This window comes from Pristis pectinata, chromosome 1 (assembly GCF_009764475.1).
Source record: "Pristis pectinata isolate sPriPec2 chromosome 1, sPriPec2.1.pri, whole genome shotgun sequence".
Lineage (NCBI taxonomy): Eukaryota > Metazoa > Chordata > Chondrichthyes > Rhinopristiformes > Pristidae > Pristis > Pristis pectinata.
This window is the reverse complement of record NC_067405.1, coordinates 15,903,383-15,928,036: the sequence shown is the minus strand read 5'-3', so window position 1 is coordinate 15,928,036 and position 24,654 is coordinate 15,903,383. Positions and strand designations below refer to the sequence as shown.

At 44.4% G+C, this 24,654-nt stretch overlaps 1 protein-coding gene across 2 annotated transcripts in view; it reads right to left on the bottom strand.

Moving 5' to 3' along the window:
- Positions 1 to 23,828, bottom strand: part of epb41l5 (erythrocyte membrane protein band 4.1 like 5) — a 158,428-nt gene extending 134,600 nt beyond the window's left edge. For both annotated transcript variants that reach the window (XM_052010850.1, XM_052010859.1), the window contains exon 1: positions 23,479 to 23,828. In XM_052010850.1, coding sequence (XP_051866810.1) covers positions 23,479 to 23,658 — 180 coding nt within the window. In that variant the 5' untranslated portion in view covers positions 23,659 to 23,828. The remainder of the gene's footprint in view (positions 1 to 23,478) is intronic.
- Between the last annotated feature and the right edge of the window lie 826 nt (positions 23,829 to 24,654).

Genomic DNA, 24,654 nt, shown 5'->3' with positions numbered 1-24,654 from the left:
CTGTTTAGTTGCCTGCTTGAAAGCTTTTATGCTATTACCTCAACAACAGCAAATAATTACGAAAGCGAGTAGAATGTCATCACAAAGAGTGCAGAGCAGATTTACAAGGATGCTGCCACGACTCGAGGGCCTGAGTTATAGGGAGGGGTTGGGCAGGCGAGGACTTTATTCCTTGAAGTGTAGGAGGTTGAAGGATAACCTTATAGAGGTGTATAAAATCATGAGGGGCATAGATAGGGTGAATGCACTCAGTCTTTTTCTCAGGGTTGGGGAACTAAAATCTAGAGGGCAGAGGTTTAAGGTGAGAGGGGAACTTCATGCAGAGGGTGGTGCATACATAGAATGAACTGCCAGGGGAAGTGGTTGAGGCAGGAACAATAACAACATTTAAAATACATTTGGAATAAGTACATGAATAGGAGGGTTTTAGAGGGATATAGGCCAAAACTGGGCAAGTTGGACTAGCTTGATGGGCACCATCAGCATGGTCTAGTTGGGCTGAAGGGCCTGTTTCCATGCCCTACAAATCTATAACCTTATTATTGCTAAGGAAACTGAATACAAATAGTAGGGAGGTTATGCTCCAGTTATGCAGGGCTTTGGCGAGACCAATCTGATGTAGTATGTACAATCTCGGTCTCCTCAATTAAGAAAGGATCATAATGCTTTGAAAGGAGTTCCGACGTGGTTTACTCCTGGTGGTTAACCAATGAAAAAAGGTTGGACAGGATAGGCCTGCATCTGCTGAAGTTCTGAGGAATGAAAGATGATTTGATCGAAGGGTTTTGGCAGGGTGGACGTGGAGATGTTTCCTCTAGTGGGAGAACCTAAAACTAGGGATCACTGTTTATAAATAAGGGGGTCGCCCATTCAAGACAGATGGGATGAACTTTTCTCTTTCACACAGTCGTGACTTTTTGAAACTCATCCTCCCAGGATGGTGGAAGCAGAGATTATGAATATTTTTAAAAGGCAGAAGTAGATGGATCTTTGAGAAGCATGCAAGTGAAAGATTACTGTTGGCAGACAGGAATACAGAGTGTAGGTTACAATCAGATCAGCCAGAATCCTAGTGAACAGCAGCACAAATTTGAGGGACCAAGTAGCCTACTCTTGCTCTTTATTCAGGTGTGTGTATTGTTATGTAATTACTCTCTGCAATTGCAAATTCTAACCACTGGTTGAGTAACAAAGGATTCCCTCAAAGTCTAATTGGATTTATCAGTGCACTACATTCATATGCCCCTGGTTCATATCTCAAAACATAGAAACATCTTCTCCGCAGTTATGGCACCTAACCTGATCATGACATTAAAAAAAAGACTTCTTATAATGGCACCCCTCATTCATAGTTTATCTAGAGGAAAGAGAGACAGTCGGTACAATCTTACATGCTAGGTAAAACCTCTCCATTCTAAAAACATTCCAACAAATGGTTTTTTTCCACTGTCTCCTGTGTCTGCATTACCTTTTCATAACGTGTGGACCAGAATTATTCATAGCCATCCAAGTGTGGCCTAACCAATACCCTACACAGGTTTAAAATAACTTTTACAGCACAGTAGTGTAGCAGTTAGCACAATGCTGTTACAGCACCAGTGATCGGGTTTCAATTCCCGCCTCGTCCATCAGGAGTTTGTACGTTCTCCCCGTGACTGCATGGGTTTCCTCTGGGTGCTCCGGTTTCCTCCCACATTCCAAAGACGTACAGGTTAGTAGGTTAACATGGGTGTAATTGGGCGGCGCGGGCTCATTGGGCCAGTAGGGCCTGTTACCTACCGTGCTGTATAAATAAAGTAAACTTCCCTCTATCAATTCAATTCCCCTGGAAATTAATCCCCATTTGTTTGTTAAGTCTTTATTAAACGGTGTCAAGGTGATTTGTGCTCCTGTGAGCCTCTCTAGCCCTTCAAACAGGTAGGATGTGGGCCCCTCTTCTTCCCACCAAAACATACCACAGTAGAAGGTCCCAGGTTGTACCAAGGTCTTCAACCAATGTTGAAGAAAGACTTTTGTTTTAAGTGAAGTGACTTTTGAGCATGAATGGGGTTGTAACTGGCCTATTGATCATTGGGACACTGAATAAATTTGCAGAAGGATTGGGAGTGTGCTGAGTGCCATATACCAACTTGAGCAAAAGATCTAAATAGAAACAGACAAAACACAAGCCTCAAACAATGCTTATGAACACTTTCAATGAATGGGAAAAGTTTGGAAGAGCCCATTAAATTTAATTAACACAAATATTTTATTCTTATTTAAAATGCACATCAGCACCAAACTGAAGTGATTTGCTTTACAAAACGTCAATCTCACATCCATATTTTAAAGGGAAGCTTCCAGTTGTTGAACAAAAATTGACATCAAATTTTTTAAAAACTGCACCATGCAACATGAACAATTAGTTGCAGCACTGTTGTGTTCAAACTCATTCAGATTGCTGGCACAATTATACGGAAGTCTGGTCCTGAGAACTTAGGAACCAAGCATTCCTCGCCCAAAACTACACTGCGTTCTCTCAGATCTTCAAAGGATTGCATCCAACTGGAGTTGTGACCAGGCAACAGTAAAACACCAAACAATTGGTTGAGAAAGGGAATTGGAAACTGACCAAATCTACTGAAACATCAACACATTTTCTCTAATAAAACCAAACCAGTACATGACGTAACTCAGACAAGGTCCATGTAACGAGACCGCTGTTTCATTTATCGAAAATGTGACATTCACATTCCCAGTCATGTGAAGAATTCTCACTAGATGTTTCAACAACGTTTCTAGGGTTATTTGGGATTTCCTACAAACCTACAAACTTCTTGATATTCCTACTGCATGGGTCTTCATCCGGCTCCCCAGGGTAACACGACTGCCATGCTAGTAGCTTTGGTTACACTTTATTCATTCATAAAATGTCATCATCTGCTGAGAGGGATTCTTCTGCATTACTGTGTAGAAGAGAAGCTTACATTATTGAATACAACCCAAATGGCAGCATGTGGTGGCTTGTTCAGACTGTTAACCAAGCATACAATGTTTTGGATGCACGTCGCACAGCAACAGAACACAGGCTGGTTCCACAATGCCTACCTGACTTATCTTTGTGATAGCACTAGAGAGATTGCAGGGAAAATTCATGAGGATGTTGCCAGGTCTGGAGAACTACAATTGTGACTAGGCTGGGATTGTTCTCTTTGGAACAGAGCTGACTGAAGGGAGATGTAATCACAAGAATACAAGAAAATAGCAGCAACAGTAGGCCACCAATCCCCTCAAGCCTGGCCTGCCATGCAATACAATTAAGGACGATTTATTGGCTCCTCTTCTGTACCCATTCCCCAGAGTCCTCAGTTCCTTGACCTTACAAATATTTATCCATTCTCCTCCTTAAATATTTCAAATGATCTGGCTCCACCGCCTCCTAGGGCAGAGAATTCAAGGTGTACAAAATGGTGAAGGGCACACAGAGGGCTAACGGCAAGGACCACTTTCTCTCAAAGAGATTAATACCTGGGGAGGAAGATTTAACATTGGAGATAAGAGACTGCAGATACGGGAATCTGGACAACAAATAGTCTGCTGGAGTACCTCAGCAGATCGAGCAGCATGTGTGGTTGGGGGTGGGTGGAAGGAAGGAATTGTCAATGTTTGGGATCGAAACCCTGCATCAAGATATAGCACTAATTAACAGAAGGATTAGAAATTTTGCCTGAGGAGTAGTAGAAGCCTAGGACACACTGCCTGAGAGAGTGAGAGAGGCAGAAACCCTCACCAGGTTCACTTGACACCAGGATTAGCAATTGAAAAGCTTTGACCTACGAAAGGCACAGGCTGAGAGCTCCAGACTTGGGAGCAACCCAACTAGCTCTGTGATTGGCCAGTGTCAAATATCTACCTCATTTCATAGTAGATACACTTCAGAGGAGGGCAGAATACCAAAAGCAAACCAATTTTAAAAAACTGGGGAACAAAGCCTGAAGTTACAAAGTCACTTTGCGCACAGGGTGAAATCCCTCCACTCACTCTCCAACATTCATTAGGTGTTGCCGATGGCTGCGTACCAGTGCTGAGGGTTCAGGCATATGGCCTGTTGCAACAGGGGAAACAACTGTTGACGGAGAGTGACAAAAGTTGGCATTTGGGGCTTCCTTAGACATTTCTCTTCAACCATGAATGCCCAGGCAGACAGAATTAAGACGATGACCACTGTATAATTCAGACGAGGGTTCAAAGTTGTTATTGATGTTTTGTCCTCCACAACGTCAGGTGTCACATGTCATTGTACAGAAAGCTACATGGGGAACCACATCCACCGCAAGTTAAAATTTGCGGCCCAATAAACAGAAAATTTAGGTTCTCGTAGGGAATAAGGACAAACATAATGTCAAATCTGCACAAACAAAGATGCCTCAACATACAAGTCCTCCCACCCACCAATGGGCGCCACTGAAGCTGATGGTCACAGGTGAGGTTCAAGGCCGAACTAAACTACAGAATGAACCTCAAAATACAATGTGGCCAAGTTGCTGACCAGATAAAATTGTGGAAAAGTAACACCGACCTTTCAAAATTCGCTGAATTCAGTCAGCATTTTCATTTCTGGGGCAAAGACAGCTTAAGGTAGATAAATGAGTCAAATGGTGGCCCAGTGGTTAAGTTACTGGCCTACTATTCCAGAGGGCTGCACTAACAATCCAGAGACCCAAGTTCAAGTCCCACCACAGTAATTTGGAAATGTAATTCAGGTTAGTAATTTGAAACAACTAGTCATTAATAATGATGCCTACAGAAGCTGCAGGATTGTAGTAAAAACTGGTTTGGTTCTCCGATCCTCCTCAGTGGCAGAAATCTGTCATCTTTATCCTGCATGTGACTCAAGGCCCAACCCAAGTGATTGACTCTTAAAATGCCTTCTGAAGTGGTCTCACAAGGCACTCAGGCAGGATGATTAAAAAAATACTGACTATGCCCGTGATGCCCAATCTCCAAAAAAAGGATTGCATTTGAAATAAAACTATATTTTTTTAAAAAAAAGCAAGATTAGCCATAGCGTTAGTTTGTGGCTCCTCTTTCCTCAGCCAGCATTGACCAGCAAAGACCAGGGAGTGAGAAGGGCAGACTGGTACTGAAGGTCCAGAGGTGGGAGGGTTGCCAGTGGTGGTGGTGCCGGAACTGCTTCACTTCCCCTAACTCAGGCTGGGAGAAGGTACAGCTCCAACTCTCAGCCTTGGCCAACCCCAGAAACAGGACCCACTGATCCACTGACCACCACCTACAGGCAGAGCACACCGACTGACTCCCCAAAGACCTCCACAAGCAGCCCACCACACCCATCACTTTCTCCACGTTCAGACACTAGCCCGAGCCTGGATGCGCTGATGCCTCCAGGTGTTCACCCTTCGCACCAACCTCTGCTGCCTCACTCTTTGATATCCCAATTGGAACAGGGCACTAAGTGAGTGAAAGCAGGATGGTCCCTGCACGAGGGAGAGAACAGAACAGCAGTGGTGACCTGGGCCAGAAAGTACTTGTGGCCAAATGGTGCAGAATCCACAAGTTTCTCCAAATCCCATTCTAGGCTGGGCCTTGGTGACATTATCATTGAGTTTCAAAGGTTTCCCTTTGTTTTGTTCCAAGTGCATTTTATCACCATTATTAATCATATTTCACTATACGGGGAGAGAAAGTCAGCCCTGCGCCCAACCCCAATCCATGACAGCAGCAACAAAGGGATGGCTAACAAAATTGCAGAAAAACTTCTGGAAATGCCCAGCCTGCATTTAGACAGATTAATCATCTTGAAAACATACTCAGCTGAGTGTAGTCACAATGTCAGAATTCACCAATCTATGGATGCATTTCCAGTGTTAAGTAGAACAGTACAGCGCAGGAACAGGCCCTTTGGCCCACAACGTTGTGCCGAACTAATTAAACTAGTAACTGAACGCCTAACTAAACTAATCCCTTCTTCCTACACAAACTCCATATCCCTCCATTCTCTGCATATTCAGAATTAGATTTATTATCACTGACAAATGATGAGAAATTCATTGTTTTGCAGCAGCAGTACAGTGCAAAGACGAAATTACTATAAATTACAAAAATAAATAAAATCATGCAAAAAAAAGGAATAACAAGGTAGCATTCATGGACTAGAGATTTGATAGTGGAGGGGAAGAAGCTGTTCCTGAATCATTAAGCATGGGTCTTCAGGCTCCTGTATCTCCTCCCTGATGGTAGTAATGAGAAGAGGGCATGTCCCGGATGGTGAGGGTCCTTCGTGACGGATGCTAACTTCTTGAGGCACGGTCTCTGGAAGATGTCCTCAATGGCGCCTATTCATGTGCCTAAGAGCCTCCTAAATGCCTCTATCATAACTGTCTCCACTACCACCCTAGGCAACGCAATCCAGGCACTCTCCACTCTGTGTAAAAAGTTGCCCCACACATCTCCTTTGAACTTACCCCCTCTCACCTTAAAAGCAAGCCCTCTAGTATTAGACATCTCATCCCTGGAAAAAAGACACCAGCTGTCTCCTCCATCTATGCCTCAATCTTATAAACTTCTGTCAGGTCTCCCCTCAGCCACTCCAGAGAGAACCACCCAAGTTTGTCCAACCTTTCCTTAAAGCACATGCCCTCTAATCCAGGCAGCATCCTGGTAAACCTCTTCTGCACCCTCTTCAAAGCTTCCACATCCTTACTATAATGGGGCATCCAGAATTGAATCTAATCCTCCTGATGCAGCCTAACCAGAGTTGTATAAAGCTGCAGCATAACCTCCTGACTCTTGAACTCAATTCCTTGACTAATAAAGGCAAACATGCCATATGCCTTCTTTACTACCCTATTGACTTATGCAGCCACTTTCAGGGAGCTATAGACTTGGACCCCATTATCCCTTTGTACATCAACACTATTCTTGGGAAGGGACCCACCCCTTTTTCTTCTCACCCCCCTCCTTTGACTTCCCTTATTCCTGTGGCTCCCTTCCCCCACCTTGATGACCTGCCCGTCTCCTCTCCTCCCCTCGTCCATCCTTCATTCCATGGTCCATTGCCCTCTCCTACTGGATTCCTCCTTCTTCAGTCCTTTGCATCTTCTACCTATCACCTCTCAGCTTATTACATCTTTCCCTCCCTCCTCCACCCACCTACCTTCCCCCTCTCATCTGGTCTCACCTATCACCTGCGTGTGCTCCTCCCCCTCCTCCCAGCTTCTTATTCTGGCTTCTGCCCTCTTCCTTTCAGGTCCTGATGAAGGGTCTCGGCCCGAAACGTCGACTGTTCATTTCCCTCCATAGATGCTGCCTGACCTGCTGAGTTCCTCTAGCACTTTGTGTGTTGCTCCAGATTCCAGCATCTGCAGAATTTCTTGTGTCTCTGCCGATAACAGTGTACCGTCCCTTTACATTTGATCTCTGCACATGGTTTGTATCCATTCACTCCCTGCCTGTTTAAATGACTCTTAAACATTGCTATCATATTTGTTTCCACGATCTTCTCTACCAGTGCATTCCACACACCCACCACTCTGTTAAAACAAAACTTGCCTCACATATCTCTTTTAAACTTTCACCTTCTCACCTCAAACCTATGCCCTCCAGTATTTGACATTTCCATCCTGGGAAAGAGACTGCCTCTCATAATTTTATATAGTTTTATCAGGTCATCCTTCAGCTTCTGACGCTCCAGAGAAAACGATCCAAGTTTGTACAACCCCTTCTTTTGGCTAATACACTCCAGTTCAGGCAACATCCTGGCAAACCTCTTCTGCACCCTCCCCAAAACCTCCGCATCCTTCCTGTAGTGTGGCAACCAAAACTGCACACAATACTATAAACGTGGCCTAACCAAAGTTTTATACAGCTGCAACATGACTTCCCAGCTTTTATATTCAATGCCCCGACCGATGAAGGCAAGCATGCCATACGCCTACTTTACCCCCAATCCCATTGTGTTGCCAATTTCAGGGAGCTATGGACTTGCACCCCAAGATCCCTCTGTATATCAATGCTCCCAAGGGCTGTTCCATTTACTGTGTACCTTCCTCTTGAATTTGACATCCCAAAATACATCACCTCACACTTGTCCAGACTACACTTGCGGAACACCACTGGTCACAGACCTCAGTCAGAGAAACACCCCTACACCACTCTGTCTTCTTGCACCATGCTAATTTTGGGATCCAACTCACCACTCACTGTGGATCCCATGGGTCTTAATCTTCTGGACCAGCCTACCAGGAGGGACCTTATCAAATCCCCTGAGGATCCTACTTTAATACATGAATTTTTACTGAAGTCGCCGTGGACAACATCCACTGCCCTATCTCAATCATCTTTGTCACTTAATGAAAAAATTTGGGAAACAACCTCACCTCACTTACACAAAGCTACACTGAGCACAAATCCATGCTTTTCCAAATATGAGTAAATTCTGTCTCCAAGAACCTTCTCCAATGATTTCCCTACCACTGATGCAAGATTCACTGGCTTATCATTTCCTGGATTATCACTGTTGCCCTTCTTAAACAAAGGAACAACTTTGGCTATTCTCTAGTCTTCTGGAACCTTACCTGTGGTTAAAGAGAATAAACACAAAGATTTCTATCAAGGCCCCAGCAATCTCCTTCCTCGCCTCACTCAGTATCCTGGGATAGATTCCATCAGGCCCTGGGGACTTATTCACCTTAATGTTTTACAAGACACGAAACACCTCCCCCTCCTTAACACTGACATGTCCTAGAATATCAATATACCCCTCCCTGATCTCACTAACACCCATGCCCTTCTCCTTGGTGAAGACCTATATTTGTAGCCATAATGCACTTCCCTAACTGCCAGCTCTCTAAATTGCTTTAGCCTGCAGATTTAACACTAGGTTGAAATATCTAACCGTACAAAACAGAAAACATGAAAACACACAGACACATGACAGAAGTGGTTCGTGACTATAATTGTCAAAACCACTGGCCACTCTAGACTTGAGGCTAGTTCAGTTTCAAAGGTCCATTTAGCTGAAAGCACAGCTCATCATAGTTTGTCCATATGGCTCTTTCTCTTCATATTAACAAAAGCAGCTGAGAGTTTCTGCTGCAAAGACAAGGTGAATCACTCAGCGGGCAAGCTTGTCTCCCTCTCATCACTCTACAACATAAATCAAAGTTCATCTATTAAATAGCCAGACTTCCAGGTGGTACAGCCATTCTTCAAATGTGAAAGTTAACAACACAGTTAAGTGTAATGGTGCCAAATCCTGAGCTGAAAAATCCAAAGCCCAAACCATCAATTTTAACACAAATCAACTCATCACTTTCATTTGCCAGACTAACAGTGGCTTAAACTCATTTCACTCCTCAATACCCATACAACAAGTACCACAACGCATTGATCCTTAATCATTTAACGATCCAACACAACGCCCACAGACATAAAAATCCAATTTAGCAGGCAGGGTATCGTAAAACATGGAACAACACTTTGGTATAGCCCTTCACCTCTCCCCAAAGCAAAACAGACTTTTCAATTCAGTTTGCTGCTCAGAGGCCACACTGACTGACAGTCACAAAAGGGAACTAAATTCAGATTGCAACTTGTTATATCCCCGGGTCATTCAGGTTTACTACACCACAAATTATATTACATTTTACTGTATTACAATGGCAGTCAAATTTTGCACAGCAATAATCCTTCAAACTACATATGGGATGACTTGCATTAGATTGAAAGAAGAATGCTGGCCGGAACATCAAGAAACTAACACCAACAGTTAGAGCAGGTATTGATTCATATTCATCCCAAGGAAGGCACTCCAGCAGTGCAGAACTCCCTCAGCATTTGCGAGCACACTATTCAGAGCACCACTGAATTTTGGTAGGGCAGGTATGTTTATTTAATTGTCACCGAGATCAATTTAGTGGCATTTAGGTTCCCTGACTTGCTATTAATTGAAAGAGGGTTTTTGTTTGGTTTCCTTCCAGAGAAGCCAATACCTGGGAAAGTCCACACTAAACACCCCATCCAGCTGAGTAGCAGTTTCACGTGGCCAGCCCACATACTATTGCAAATTTGGAGACACAAGAGACTTCAACAAACAAGATGCATGTCTTATGAGGATAGGTTGAGCGAGCTAGGGCTTTTCTCTTTGGAGAGAAGGAGGATGAGAGGTGACTTGATAGAGGTGCACAAGGTGATAAGAGGCATAGATCGAGTGGACAGTCAGAGACTTTCTACCAGGGCGACAATGGCTAACACAAGGGGACATAATTTTAAGGTGATTGAAGGAAGGTATAAGGGAGATGTCGGGAGCAAGTGTTTTTTTTACACAGAGAGTGGTGGGTGTGTGGAACGCACTGCCGGCAGAGGTTGTGGGGGCAGATACATTAGGGACATTTAAGAGATTCTGATGAATGATAGAAAAATAGGGGGCTATGTGGGAGGGAAGGGTTAGAGAGATCTTAGAGCAGAATAAAATGTTGGCACAACATTGTGGGCAGAAGGGCCTATACTGTGCTGTAGTGTTCTATGTTAAGATACTGGGGTATCTCAGTGGGTCATAGAACTATAGAACACTACAGCACAGAAAACAGGCCATTCAGCCCTTCTAGTCTGTGCTGAAACATTATTCGGCTAGTCCCATTTACCTGCACCCAGTCCATAACCCTCCAGACCTCTCCCGTCCATGTATCTATCCAATTTATTCTTAAAACTCAAGAGTGAGCCCGCATTTACCACATCAGATGGCAGCCCGTTCCATACTCCCACCACTCTTTGAGTGAAGAAGTTCCACCTAAACCTTTCCCCCTAAATCCATGTCCTCTTGTACTTATCTCTCCTAATCTAGGTGGAAAGAGCCTACTCAGATTAACTGTCTATAACCTTCATAATTTTGTAAACCTCTATCAAATCTCCCCTCATTCTTCTGCGCTCCAAGGAATAAAGTCCTAACCTGTTCAAGCTTTCCCTGTAACTTAACTCCTGAAGACCCGGCAACATTCTAGTAAATCTCCTCTGCACTCTTTCAATCTTACAAATATCCTTCCTATAATTAGGTGACCAGAACTGCACACAATACTCCAAATTTGGCCTCACCTATGTCTTATACAACCTCACCATTACATCCCAACTCCTATACTCAATACTTTGATTTATGAATGCCAGGATGCCAAAACCTTCTTTACAACCCTGTCTACCTGCGACGCCACTTTCAGGGAATTATATATCTGAACTCCCAGATCCCTTCGTTCCTCTGCACTCCTCAGTGCCCTACCATTTACTGTGTATGTCCTACCTTGATTTGTCCTTCCAAAATGCAACACCTCACACTCCATCTGCCATTTTCTGGCCCATTCTTCCAGTTGGTTCAGATCCCTCTGCAAGCTTTGAAAGCCTTCCTCGCTGTCCACTATGCCTCCAATCTTAGTATCGTCAGCAAACTTGCTGATCCAATTTACCACATTATCATCTAGATCATTGATATAGACAACAAACAACAATGGCCCCAGCACAGATCCCTGAGGCACACCACTAGTCACAGGCCTCCAGTCTGAGAAACAATCATCCACTACCACAGTCTTCTCCCACACAGCCAATTTCGAATCCAGTTTACAACTTTTCCATGGATACCTAGTGTCTGAACCTTCTGAACTAACCTCCCATGAGGGACCTTGTCAAAGGCCTTACTAAAGTCCATGTAGACAACATCCACAGCCTTTCCTTCATCTACTTTCTGGCAGCATCTACGGAGGGAAATGGACAGTCGACATTTTGGGTCAAGACTCATCTGCACTGTTGCAATTCGCTTGACTAAAAGAGGCATGATAACTGTGAGGATGCATGTACAGCCATCCTCCCAAAAATCATATGACAATTTAATAGTTAATGATTTTTAAAAAAGTTGATGAGTTGGATTATATTAAGAAGTGAACTCCTGCTCTACAATCCCTTGTGAACAGGAAACAGAAGACAAAGTTATACTCCCTCTGTGAAACATTCTTTAAATCACTTGTTCAATCCAAGAACCTGCAAAGGAACCAACTTCCAGCCATTATTAAGTGGGGATTGTTTGATAGATTCAGGCCGGGCTAACTTACTGGGATTGGCACAGCTGCTGCCTCACAGCTCCAGCAACTCAGCTTCAATCCTTCCCTCCAACAATGTCTCTGTGGAGTTTGCATGCTCTCCCTGTGACTGCACAAGCTACTCTGGTCTTCTCCCACATCTCAACAACTTGAGTGGGTTGTTTGGTTAATTGGCTGCTGTGAATTACCTCTAGTGTGTAGGTGAGTGGTAGAATCTGTTGGGGTGGGGGGTGGAGTTGATGGGAATGTGGGGGAAAGCAGGTTACAAGGGAAATTAATGGGCCACAGGAAATCATGTTGGCCCATTGAGTCGATGTTGCAAGGAAACGTGGATACTTGGCAGTAGCAAGATCAGTTGGCGCTGAATGTTATATTTGCGCCAGAAGCGTGGCAACGCTTCCGGGCTGCCCTCAGAACACTCTACACAAAAGATGCGTTTCACCGTGTGTTTCGATGTACATGTGACTGATAAAGATATCTCATCTTAAACAAGCCCTCTCTCACTCCTTCAGATGCCACAATACACATTCCAGTGCAAGCCGTTTGGGACCTCGAGATGTACATCACCAGGATCCTTTGGGCAGGAAGGATGCCAGAGAGTCAAAACCTACTCCGAAGAAGCCCAATCCCAGGAAAAACACAGCCCGCAATCATGGAATCAGAATCGTCACAGCACAAGCGGCTACCTTTCAGCCCACTGGTTCTGTGTCAGCTCCAAGCAGGAGTAAATCATTGCCCTGCAAATTATTTCCCCCAAACACCCACCCAATTCTGCTTTGGAAGCCCTGAATGACTGCATTTCCACTAACCCTACATAGATCGAGGTCCAGACCATAACTATTCCTTCCCTAGGATAACTTTTCCTCACAGCCTCCAAGTACAGCTTGTTGAAAAATTTAAATCCTTGGTCCTTAAACAAATGGTAACTGGGATAGCTTCCCTCCATTAATCCTGTTTAATCCAGTTAATGATCTTGTCACCCAAAGCCTGGGGCACCAAGGAAGCCAATGCCACCCATTTCTCATTCAGTGGGGCCCCACACTAAAGTGTTCAGAAGGCCCATGGCTCCTGGAAAACTGGCAGGAGGCCAGTGCTCAGACTTCTCTCCCCACTGCAATATACCAGCCATTGTGTGCCTTGTAATGGCTGGTATACAGCCATTTACCAATCAAGTAAAAGATACTTAGATAGGTACAAGGTTTAGAGGGATATGGGCGTCCTGGTTGCCATGGACAAGTTAGGCCAAAGGATCCATTTCAGTGCTGCATTACTCTACAAATCAGATTGTTACAAGGTGGTTTTTCCCAGTGGTCTGCACTCACTTATTACCACAGAGGAGGCCATTTGGCCCATGCCAGCTCCCAGCAATCTCATCAGTCCCATTCCCCCTCTCTATGCCCTTGCAACATATTCTCTCTCACATACTCATCAACTCCCTTTTGATTCTTTTGCTGCTTACCTACGTTAAGGGCCAATCAACCTACCAGCACATTCTCTGAGATGCAGGAGGAAGCCCACATGGTCACAGGTAGCACGTGCAAGCTCAGCACAGATGCAGGACCAAGCCCGAGTCCCAGGCACTAGAGGCAGCAGACTAACTGCTGTGGCATTGTGTGTCACATAACATCACAGTTGTCAGGACACAGAGGTAGCCACTGTGTTGTCCCCTCTCAAATCAAGTCTGTAGGCACCAATTGAACTAATGCATTGTATCACTTGGGTAAAGGAATCCATTAAGTACAACAGAACTGAGCATTCCATGGAAAGAGACTGCCCTACCATTGGTGGGATCTTCCTGTGTACTAAACACTGCCCGCAAGAGAGTCAGATTTGTTGCAACTGAAACACCTCCAGGATGCCAACTGTACAGAAAGACAGGGTGCATTTTAACATAATTACTCGCAAGCCTCCTTTAAAAAATGCAAAATTCCCAACCTGCTCCTGGAATTCTCTGGACCACAACCACTCCAAGTGAAGAAGGAACATGCGAGATGGCGTTGAGAACAGCGAGGCCATGAACTGGCAGCACGTTGAAACCCCACATAGGCGGCTGTAGGAGTGGACCACCTGACAAACTACCCACCCGCTCCCCACCACCTGCCTTCATCTGCGGAAAGGTTCCCACCTTGGCCTCAGGAATCACCTCTGAACCCAGACAACAGGAGTGGAAACAAGTCAGAGTGGAGACACAAGGGATTGCAGAAACTGGAATCTGGAGCAACACACAACATGCTGGAGGAAGTGCTGGTCATTGACTTCAGGAAATGGGGGGGGGCGGTGAACATGCACCTGTCTACATCAACGGTGCTGAGGTCGAGAGGGTTGGGAGCTTCAAGTTCCTAGGAGTGATCACCACCAATAGCCTGTCCTGGTCCAACCACATAGACGCCACAGCCAAGAAAGCTCACCAGCGCCTCTACTTTCTCAGGAGCCTAAAGACGTTTGACACGTCCCCTTTGACACTCACCAACTTTTATCGATGCACCATAGAAAGCATCCTATCTGAATGCATCACAGCTTGGTATGGCAACTGCTCTGCCCAGGACCACAAGAAACTGCAGAAAGTTATGGACACAGCCCAGCGCATCACGGAAACCAGCCTCCCCTCCATGGACTCTGTCTATACCTCTCGCTGCCTTAGAGAATCAGCCGGCATAATCAAAGACCCCAACCACCCAGGTCATTCTTTCTTCTTTCCTCTCCCATCAGGCAGAAGATACAGGAGCCTGAGGGCTCGTACCACCAGGCTCAAGGACAGCTTCTATCCTACTGTGATAAGACTATTGAACAGTTTGCTTATACATTGAGATGGACTCTTGACCTCACAATCTACCTTGTTGTGACCTTGCACCTTATTGTGTACCTGCAATGCACTTCCCTGTAGATGTGACACTCTACTCTGTACTGTTATTGTTTTTACCTGTACTACCTCAATGCACTCTGTGCTAACTCAATGTATCTGCACTGTGTAATGAATTGATCTGTACGATCAGTATGCAAGAAAGTTTTTCACTGTACCTCGGTACAAGTGACAATAATAAACCCATACCAATACTCAGTGGGGCAGGCAGCATCTGTGGAGGGAAATGGACAGTCAACATTTAAGGTCAGAGGAAGAGTCTTGACCTGAAATGTCGACTGTCCATTTCCTTCCATGGATGCTGCCTAACCTGCTGAGTTCCTCCAGCATCTTGTGTGTTGCTGTGGAAACAAGTCATCCTGCCCAAAGTGACATGTGTTGATGAACTGCACACTTGCAGACACACATCCTCCGAAGCAGGGATGCTTTATAATCAAACGCGAATGCGAAACTGAAGATTCACAGCCAGAACATCCGAACTTTAATAAATATGATACCACCAGTTTCCCACTGCAAGAACATTTCCACACGTTCTTATAACGCCTCAGCGCTCTCCAGCCCTCAACCTCTCAGGGTTAGGAAACATCCTTTGAAATTTGTAATGGGACACATCATTAAAACCTCGTATCCCTTAAAGTTTCAGTAGAGGCAGACATGCCCAGCAGCACTGGATACAATGATCCGCCTGTGATAATCAATTATCTATGGTGTTGCTAAGGATTTATTCAGAGAGGTGTTCTCACATTTGTACAACATTTTCTAGTCTGACTACACCACATCTTGATCTAGGAGCAGCAACAATTAGTGGGAATAAGGACAAAGAGTTTTAACACAAAAAAATACATATCTATTAAATGAGCTACATGTTTAAGGACTAAGGAGACATTGGCTTCCCTGTATAATCATTAGGCAAGTTCTGTGTAAATTGGTTTATTATTGTCACAGGTACTGAGATATAGTGAAAAACATTGTTTTGCATGCCATCCATACAGATCATTTCATTACAACAGTGCATTGAGGTAGTACAAGGGAAAACAATAACAGTGCAGAATAAAGTGTTAAAGTTATACAATAAGGTGCAAGGCCATAATGAGGTAGATTGTGAGGTCAAGAATCTATTTTATCATACTAGGGAACCGTTCAATAGTCTTATAACAGCGGGATAGAAGCTGTCCTTGAGCCTGGTGGTACGTGCTCTCAGGCTTCTGTATCTTCTGCCCAATGGGAGGGGGGAGAAGAGAGAATGTCCGGGGTGGGTGGGGTTCTTGATTTCGTTGGCTGCTTTACCGAGGCAGCGAGAAGTGTAGACAGAGTCCATGAAGGGGATGCTGCTTTCCATGATGTGCTGAGCTGTGTCTACAATTCTCTACAGTTTCTCAGCAGGCCAGGCAGCATCCGTGGAGAAAAGCAGGCGGTCAACGTTTCGGGTCAGGATCCTTCTTCAGGACTGAAGATAGGAAAGGGGAAGCCCAATATATAGGAGGGAAAAGCAGAGCAGTGATAGGTGGACAAAAGAGGGAAGCGGAGTGGGCACAGGGTGGTGATAGGTAGAGGCAGGTAAGAGATAGTGATAGGCAGGTGCGGGGGAGGAGGGGAGAGCAGATCCACCAGGGGATGGGTCAAAGGTAAGGAGAGAAAAAAAAGGGTAGAAAAAAAGAGTCTAGGAAAGGGAAGAAGAGAGGCATGGTGAGGGAAGGGGGATTACTTAAAGTGGGAGAATTCAATGTTCATATGCTGCAAGGTTCCAAGACAGAAAATTAGGTGCTGTTCCTTTAGTTTGCGCTTGGAATTCTCCTGGCAGCGGAGGAGGCCGAGGACCGACATATCTGTGATAGTGTGGGAGGGGGAGTTGAAATGACTGGATGCAGATCACGGTTACGGACAGAGCGCAGATGTTCTGTGAAACGGTCACCCAGTCTGTGTTTGGTCTCACCAATATGGAGGAAGCCACATTGAGGCCATCTCAGTGTGGCCTCTTTTGTCCATCTGTCACTGCTCTGCTTTTGTGCTTCCCCTTTTCCTATCTTCAGTCCTGAAGGAAGATTTTGGCCCGAAACATTGACCGCCTGCTTCTCTCCAGGGATGCTGCCTAGCCTGCTGAGTTCCTCCAGCATCATGTTTTTCATCTAGATTCCAGCATTTGCAGTCCTTTGTTTCTCTGCAGTTTCTTGCTGTCATAGATAGAGCAGCTGCCATACTAAGCCAAGATGCATCCGGATAGGATGCTTTCTATGGTGCATCAATAAATTGGTGAGAGTCAGACTTGGTGAGGTGTTGTCACTGTGCTGCTGTCACTCTTCACATATGAAGAGCACAGGAGAATGAGGGGAGATATTACAGAGGTATACAAAATTATGAGGGGTATAGATAGGGTGAATGCATGCAAGCTGTTACCCCTCAGGTTGGGCAAGACTAGAACTAGAGGTCATAGGTTTAGGGTGAAAGGTGAAATATTTAATGGGTATCTGAGGGGAACTACTTCACTCCGAGGGTGGTACGAGTGTGGAACGAGCTGCCAGAGGAAGTGGTACATGGAGGTTCAATTGCAACATTTAAGAGAAGTTTGGATAGGTACATGGAGGGGAGGGGTTTGGAGGGATATGTTCCAGTGCAGGTAGATGGGACTAGGCAGAAAACCAAGCCGTCATGGACTAGATGGGCCGAAGGACCTGTTTCTGTGCTGTAGTGCTCTATGACTAAGAGCTAGAGATGACATATCCTTCAGGAAGCAAGTGAGAAAACAACTGGAACATTGCCAAACACGATCCACGACCAAATCACCCAATAATGAAGGCTCGCCCATGATATAGAGAAAATGCTCATGCTACTCTCGGAAAAAAGATCAACCACAGACCAATGAGTTTGATGCCCACCATGGGTGACGTTAAAGAAACACTTATTAAAAGAAATAGTAATGGAGCACCTAGATTCAAAGTCATAAATGGTGGCTGATGTGAGTTAATGATTTGCCAATCTGGTTTAATGATTTTCATTAAAGGTGCCACGAAGGAGCTTGTTTGAGCCAATACGAGGTGCTGTAGATCTTCGCAAAATCTTTGATATACTTGCTCAGGAAGGGCTAACACTGACAAAATAAAGCAAGCAGGAAGTGATGGAAATATTTTACAATGGGTGCAAAGCATTCTGAGCGATGGAAGGCAGAGAGTGGCGGTATAAGGATCGTCAGCAGTTTAAAGAAATGTTATCAAAAGCGTTCCACAGCATTTCTGCTTGGAACCTCTTTGCAAAAGTATCTTCAAGCAAAGAGCTTCACATCCGACAACAGATCCAGAAGGGGATTATAGCTAAGGAAATTATGTGAATGGAAAATTAGAGGAATTGGAAGCACTGATTAGCCATACATCAAATGGCAGAGAGATAACTAAATCTCAACAGCAGAGAGATAACACCAACAATGAGCTGAAATAAAGAGGCATTCCAGCTGCTTTATCATGTATTAGTGAGAGCATTCTTAGGAATGTAGCACGTAGAGTCCAGTTTACCACAATATAAACATGTCATCTCAAGTACTGATGGCAGATTTGAACCCAGTCAAGAGTCAACATTGACAAATAACTTAGATAAATAAACAGTTAATCAGTTTTAGTGATATTAATTGAGGGTTGAATATTGATCACTGTAATTCCTCTTCAAACAGGGACATGGGATTATTTTGTTTTACACCTAACTGAAGCAGGAGATAAGACCTCAGTTTATCTCATCCAATATCTCAAGCAACAGAGCACTCTGGAAATCACACGAACCCACAATCTGCTGATAGGCTTGACCCCAAATACAATCCTGAATGCAGACAGAGCAGAATCCAAGACCGGACACACGGTGGTACAAAACTAAGCCACAGACACAGCAACAGTACAGATGAGCATAACCTTTATGTGTAGCATATATGTTAAGAATGCAGCTAAATGGTGAACAACAAATGCAACTAAAGTGCTAATCTGATGAGCAACCAGCAAGCCACTGAGCCCACTTTCAAATGTACTGCACCTACACAAATTTACTGTTGCATCAGTAAAAGGAAACAAACAATTAACTACCAATGTATTGCAACAATTGTGAGCGACAGTAAATATAGTGATCTGACTAACTCCATGAGTTCATAAATACACAGAACTATTTTAAGTCAGGGACACAGCACTACAAAAAGCATTTCTATATCTATTAAGCAGGCACCTTCCGTTTCAAGAGGCAAACAGCTAAGTCCGACCAAAGTGAATTCAACAAATGACAGAAGAGAACACAGAGGCTGGATCCTTGCCCAATTCATAAAGAACATGACGGAGACTAGTTATGCTGCCATGTTAAAATGGTGTCAGCTCATACAAAAAAAATCCAAAGGTTCAGATGATGAGATTGACCCTTGGAAGCTATGTCTGGAATATTGAAAATCTTCAAAATCATGGAGGTAAAACATTCATTTAATTATATCAATTATGCCTTCAAGATGTCCCAAAGTACAAGAAATTACTTTCAAGGTACGGTCAGAGTTTACACACACACCATGGATCTACATACATCAAGTGGACAGACAATGGTTCGGCCACAGTTACCATATTCTGCTTTATAGAAAATGCATTAAAACATGCACTGCAAATTCACTAATAAGAAACTAAACTAGAAGCTGGGATACTGGGATTATTCCCAATAAGCACAAGGATCCTGGAGGGAATTGAACAATGGTGGTTTAAAATTATAATCAATTTTTATTTAAGTGAGCTAACCCATTGGTTGGTAAGTTAGTGACAAGGATATAAGCCAGTTAAGGTTGATGCCAAGAAAGCGATGAGGAAGGTCATCAGAAATTTGATTAGAATAATTTTTTTTGCTTGGAATGCCTTGCTGTAGGGAGTAGATGAAGCCATGACAATCGTACATTTTACTGGAAGAGACAAACACTTGATCCAGAGGAATATGCACAAGAGAACCAGATAGTGGATTGGAAGAATTAGAAAGAGCTGCATGGCCTCTTTCTGAGTTGCAAGGTCAGTGGTTATTTGTGATCAGTATTTGGGGAGGGGCTACCAGTAAATTTCCTGCTCCTCTTCAAATAGAATCACAGCACTTTTATGCTTTTAAACACCAGCCCTGCATGAAGGTGACACTGTAACATAACTTTCAGTACAAAAGGTTAGTCTGCCAACAAAGCAGTACTCCCCCCATTCACAAGCAGAAGTGTGCAACCTTCTGACTTGAGTGATTTTCATTAACACATCCTATGGTCAAGCTAGTTAACATCTAGCAATTTATACATCAGGACCCTACACATTCAAATCCTGCAAGAAAATAAATATTGTACAACAATCAACCACATTTCCCCTGTAACATCTTTACCACTTCACCCATGTAGACCCCAGATTAATTATTTACCAAGAGCACAAGCATTTTGCTGACAAAAAGAACAGTGAATCAAACAACAAGAATGTTTACTTTGTTCTGCACATGAAGAATTAAACCAAGGCCCATAATAAAAGGTCCCGTAGAACTGTAAGAAGGGCAATGGAGCTCACCACTGTGTCCAGGCCAATATGTATCCTTATAGCCCTCGTCACAAGATCACACTGCCGTTTGTGGGATGGACTCTGCCGTCTGCCGATTGGCTGTACATCTCCTGCATGCACTTTGAATTCAAGAATCATAAGAAATAGCACTAGAAGTTCATTCAGACCCTTGTACCTGCTAGAGTCATACAGCACAGAAACAGGCCCTTCAGCCCAACTCATCCATGCTGACCACGCTGCCTACCTGAGCAAGTCCCATTTGCCCGCATTTGGCCAATATCCCTCAATTAGACCACAGTCTGGCCTGTTACTTCATTGCCACCTGCCTGCACCAATGACATAGCGTGGTACAATAGCACAACACATAGTGCTACTGCCTCACAGTTCCAAGCTCCAGTGATGCAGGTTCGATCCTGACTGGGTGTTGAGCAGATTGCACCTTCTCCCTGTTGAGTGAGTGGATGTCCCCCAGCTCTTCCGGTTTCCTTCCTCATCCTAAAGATGTGCTGTTGGTAGGTTACTGCAGATTACCCCTGGTGTAGTTGGGTGGTAGGAGAAGCAGAGTTCAGTTGAGGGCAAGTGGGCTGGGATACAAGTGTGGAATTGATTGATGGGATTGCTCTAAGAACCAGCATGGAATTGATGGACAGAATGGCCTCATTCTCTGTCAAGAAAATAAGAAGTCTCTAGATTACCCCAATATCTAAAAATGTGCCTTGAATATAGGACCTGAGCCTTCTTGGACGAAAATCACAGAAACCAGCCTCCCCTCCATGAACTCTTTCTACACTTCTCGCTGCCTCAGTAAAGCAGCCAACATAATCAAAGACCCCACCCACCCCGGACATTCTCTCTTCTCCCCCCTCCTAGAAAGCACATAACACCAGACTAAAGGACAGCTTCTATCCCATTATTATAAGAGTATTGAATGGTCCCAAGTACGATAAGATGGACTGTAGCAGTTACACTTTATTCTGTATTCTGTTTTTTCCCTTATACTACCTCAATGCACTATGTAATGCAATGACCCACATGGATGGTATGCAAGACAAGTTTTTCACTGTACCTTGGTACAAGGGACAATAATAATAAACCAACCAATTCACCATAGATGTTGAAGAAATTTCTCCTCATCTCTTTCACACGAACATTGGTACATGCAAACAGAGGAACTAGGAGCAAGATTACGACCACTGGGCTCCGCAAGTGTGGTCGAGGGCTGGTCTGACTGAGACTTCAACTCCATGTTCCCGTCTAGCCACGGTAACCTTTAACCCCCTTATCAAGTCTCCATTTAGCTCTACATCAAAAACGTAGAAAGATTCTGCTTCCATCGTCTGAGGAAGAGAGTTCCAAAGACTCACATTCCCCAGAAAAATACTCTCATCTCTGACCCCTTATTGAGACAGTGGCACTTGGTCTTAGACATCCCAGCCACAGAGGGGACAAACACCAACCACACATCTACCTTAAGAGCCCCGTATGAATTCTGTATATTTCAATGGGCTCACCACTCTTAGCTAAACTCAAGTGAGTACAGTGCCAGTTTACCTAACCTTTCCTCACATAGCAAACCTACCATTGTAGGATCAATCTGATCAACTTTTGTTGTACTGCCTCAATCACAAGCGTCTCTCCCCTTAGGTCAGTAGAACAGACGTACACATTATTCCAGAAACAGTCTCACCAAAGACGTCTTTTGTACTCAAATCCTCTTGCAATAAAAAGGCCAACATACCTTTTGCCTTCCTAACTGTTTGGTTCTTGTGGTTGCTTTTATAATTGGTTGTCACATGCTCAGCAATCTTTTGAGATTACGAAAGACACCAAAGAAATGCAAGTTTCTTTCATGTTATAAGAGAGATGCACATGGATGCATTTCCAACTCATAGATGTTGTGCTGATATTTTATCCTGCTCTAAGATCTATCTAACCCTTCCCTCCCACATAGCCCTCCATTTCTCTCTCATTCATGTGGCTATCTAAGAGTCTTTTAAGTGTCCCTAATGTATCTGCCCCCACAACCTCTGCCGGCAGTGCGTTCCACGCACCCACCACTCTCTGTGTAAAAAACTTACCCCTGACATCCCCCTTATACCTTCCTCCAATCACCTTAAAATTATGTCCCCTCATTGTCACCCTGGGAAAAAGTCTCCGACTGTCCACTCCATCTATGCCTCTTATCATCTCTTACACCTCTATCAAGTCACCTCTCATCTTCCTTCTCTCCAAAGAGAAAAGCCCTAGCTCACTCAACCTATCCTCATAAGACATGCTCTCCAATCCAGGGAGCACTCTGGTAAATCTCCTCTGCGCCCTCTCGAAAGCTTCCACATCCTTCCTATAATGACTACCAGAACTGAACTCAACACGTTCAAACTTACTGCTGGATAGCTGCAAGATTTTCGAGTATTATTTTACACTTCCAATATTCACTAATTTGTCCTTACGATGAACACTCAGTGAACCTCCTTTCGCCTGCAGTCATTTTGATATCAGTGGGCTTAAGGAGAGACAATCATTTGACAAAATGCAGTCTTGTTTTTGTTTGAAATGCAAGGCTGAGATATTGCGAGCATCAACCTCACTCACTCCACAGGGATGAGAGAGGGTTTTAGAGAGTGACTTATCACTAGCCCGCAAGGAATTACTTCCTCCAGTCTGGGTCACAAAGCCTTACACCCTTCGAGAGAAAATGAACAAGTTGGAAAAAATAACATTACTGTGCGTGAACAGCGCCCGCAGAAGTTCACTGAGAAGCCCACACACGCTTTGATACTAATTACCGTCTTTATTTTCAGACATGCAACGAAAGCGTTCTGCCTGTTGGTTTTAAACCTGTTTTTTTTCGCTGCAGATTTAAACATATTTCTTTCCCAGCATCTTTCCAAAGCAGAAGCAAGTCTTGTATTAAAATCTAGAACACCTACTGCACCCTCGATTGTGAGTCGCTCAAACTGGTGTGAATGAGGCATAAATTAAGTTGAACAGACCAGTCAGAAAACAAAAGCACTTTTCCTACCGGTAAATCCACGCTGACATCGCTGCCGTCCAGTAGGGAGACCCGGCAGGTTATTATGGACCTGCTGTCGCCAGCCGCCGGGATGTGAGTCCCCGATCTCTGCGCCTCTCTCTGCTTCTCCCTCTCGGTGTGCCGGCGCACAGTACGGCGCCCGAGTGTCCGCCGCAAGAAGCCCAACATCTCCTCCTCCTCCTCCCCCTCTGATCGCTTGGGAGGGAGAGGCAGGCAGAGGGGAAGGAAGCTAGCTGGAAGGGAACAGCGGGCTGATGCAGTGTAACGAGGAGCGGCGCTGATCAATTACACAAACCCACACAAAATTACAGCTCGCTGCAAACGCACCGACAGGCGGAGGGGAGGGAATGAGGGGGTGGGGGGGAAGTCCCGCATGAAATTATCCAAATCCCCTCTGCGGTCTTGGGCATGCGTGAATCCAGCCCAGGAAATGGCGTCAGGCACTTCCAACCTGCAGGATTTAGGGATGCGAGCTTCATTGCAGCGGTGTAATCCGTCTCTCATTGCCCCCAGTGTAACCGATCACTGAGATCGGACAACGTGTAACGTGTGCCCCAAGTGCATTTGTTCAAGCGCCCCTTGTCTAGCGTTGCAACGAGTGTGCTTTCTGCAAAATTGTCTCGGGCTCGTTATTAATCGATTTCGCGCTTGAGAGACCTCTTGAAATTTGACAAGGTTGAGTGTCCATGAAGTGATGTCAACAGACCAGCCACGACGGTGATAAACGCTGGTTTTATTCTCTGGGTTGTTCTATCTGAAAAATTAATCGTTGCCGATTAACTTTTCCTTCCTATTGCGATATACCTCGGCGATAATCACATGCCGTATTTGAAAGTTGAACATTTGCATGTAAAGTACTTGAATAAACCAAGATTAGATTTTCCCGTTTTAGTCCATTTCCCTCTATAGACGCTGCCTGACCCGCTGAGTTCCTCCAGCATTTTGTGTGTGTTGCTTTAGATTATTCATAACATACTTAGTTTTATACGATGATATCTGCAATCTCAGACTTAATGCTCTGGGTTCAAGAGTCGCTATAGGAATGCAATCACAAAAATTCAGGCTGATATTCCAATGCAGTACCGAGGGAGCATGGTGGTGTCGTCTGACTGGAGGATAACCCCTCCCCAAATGCTGTCAAAGATCTCAGGATACTGTTTCAAA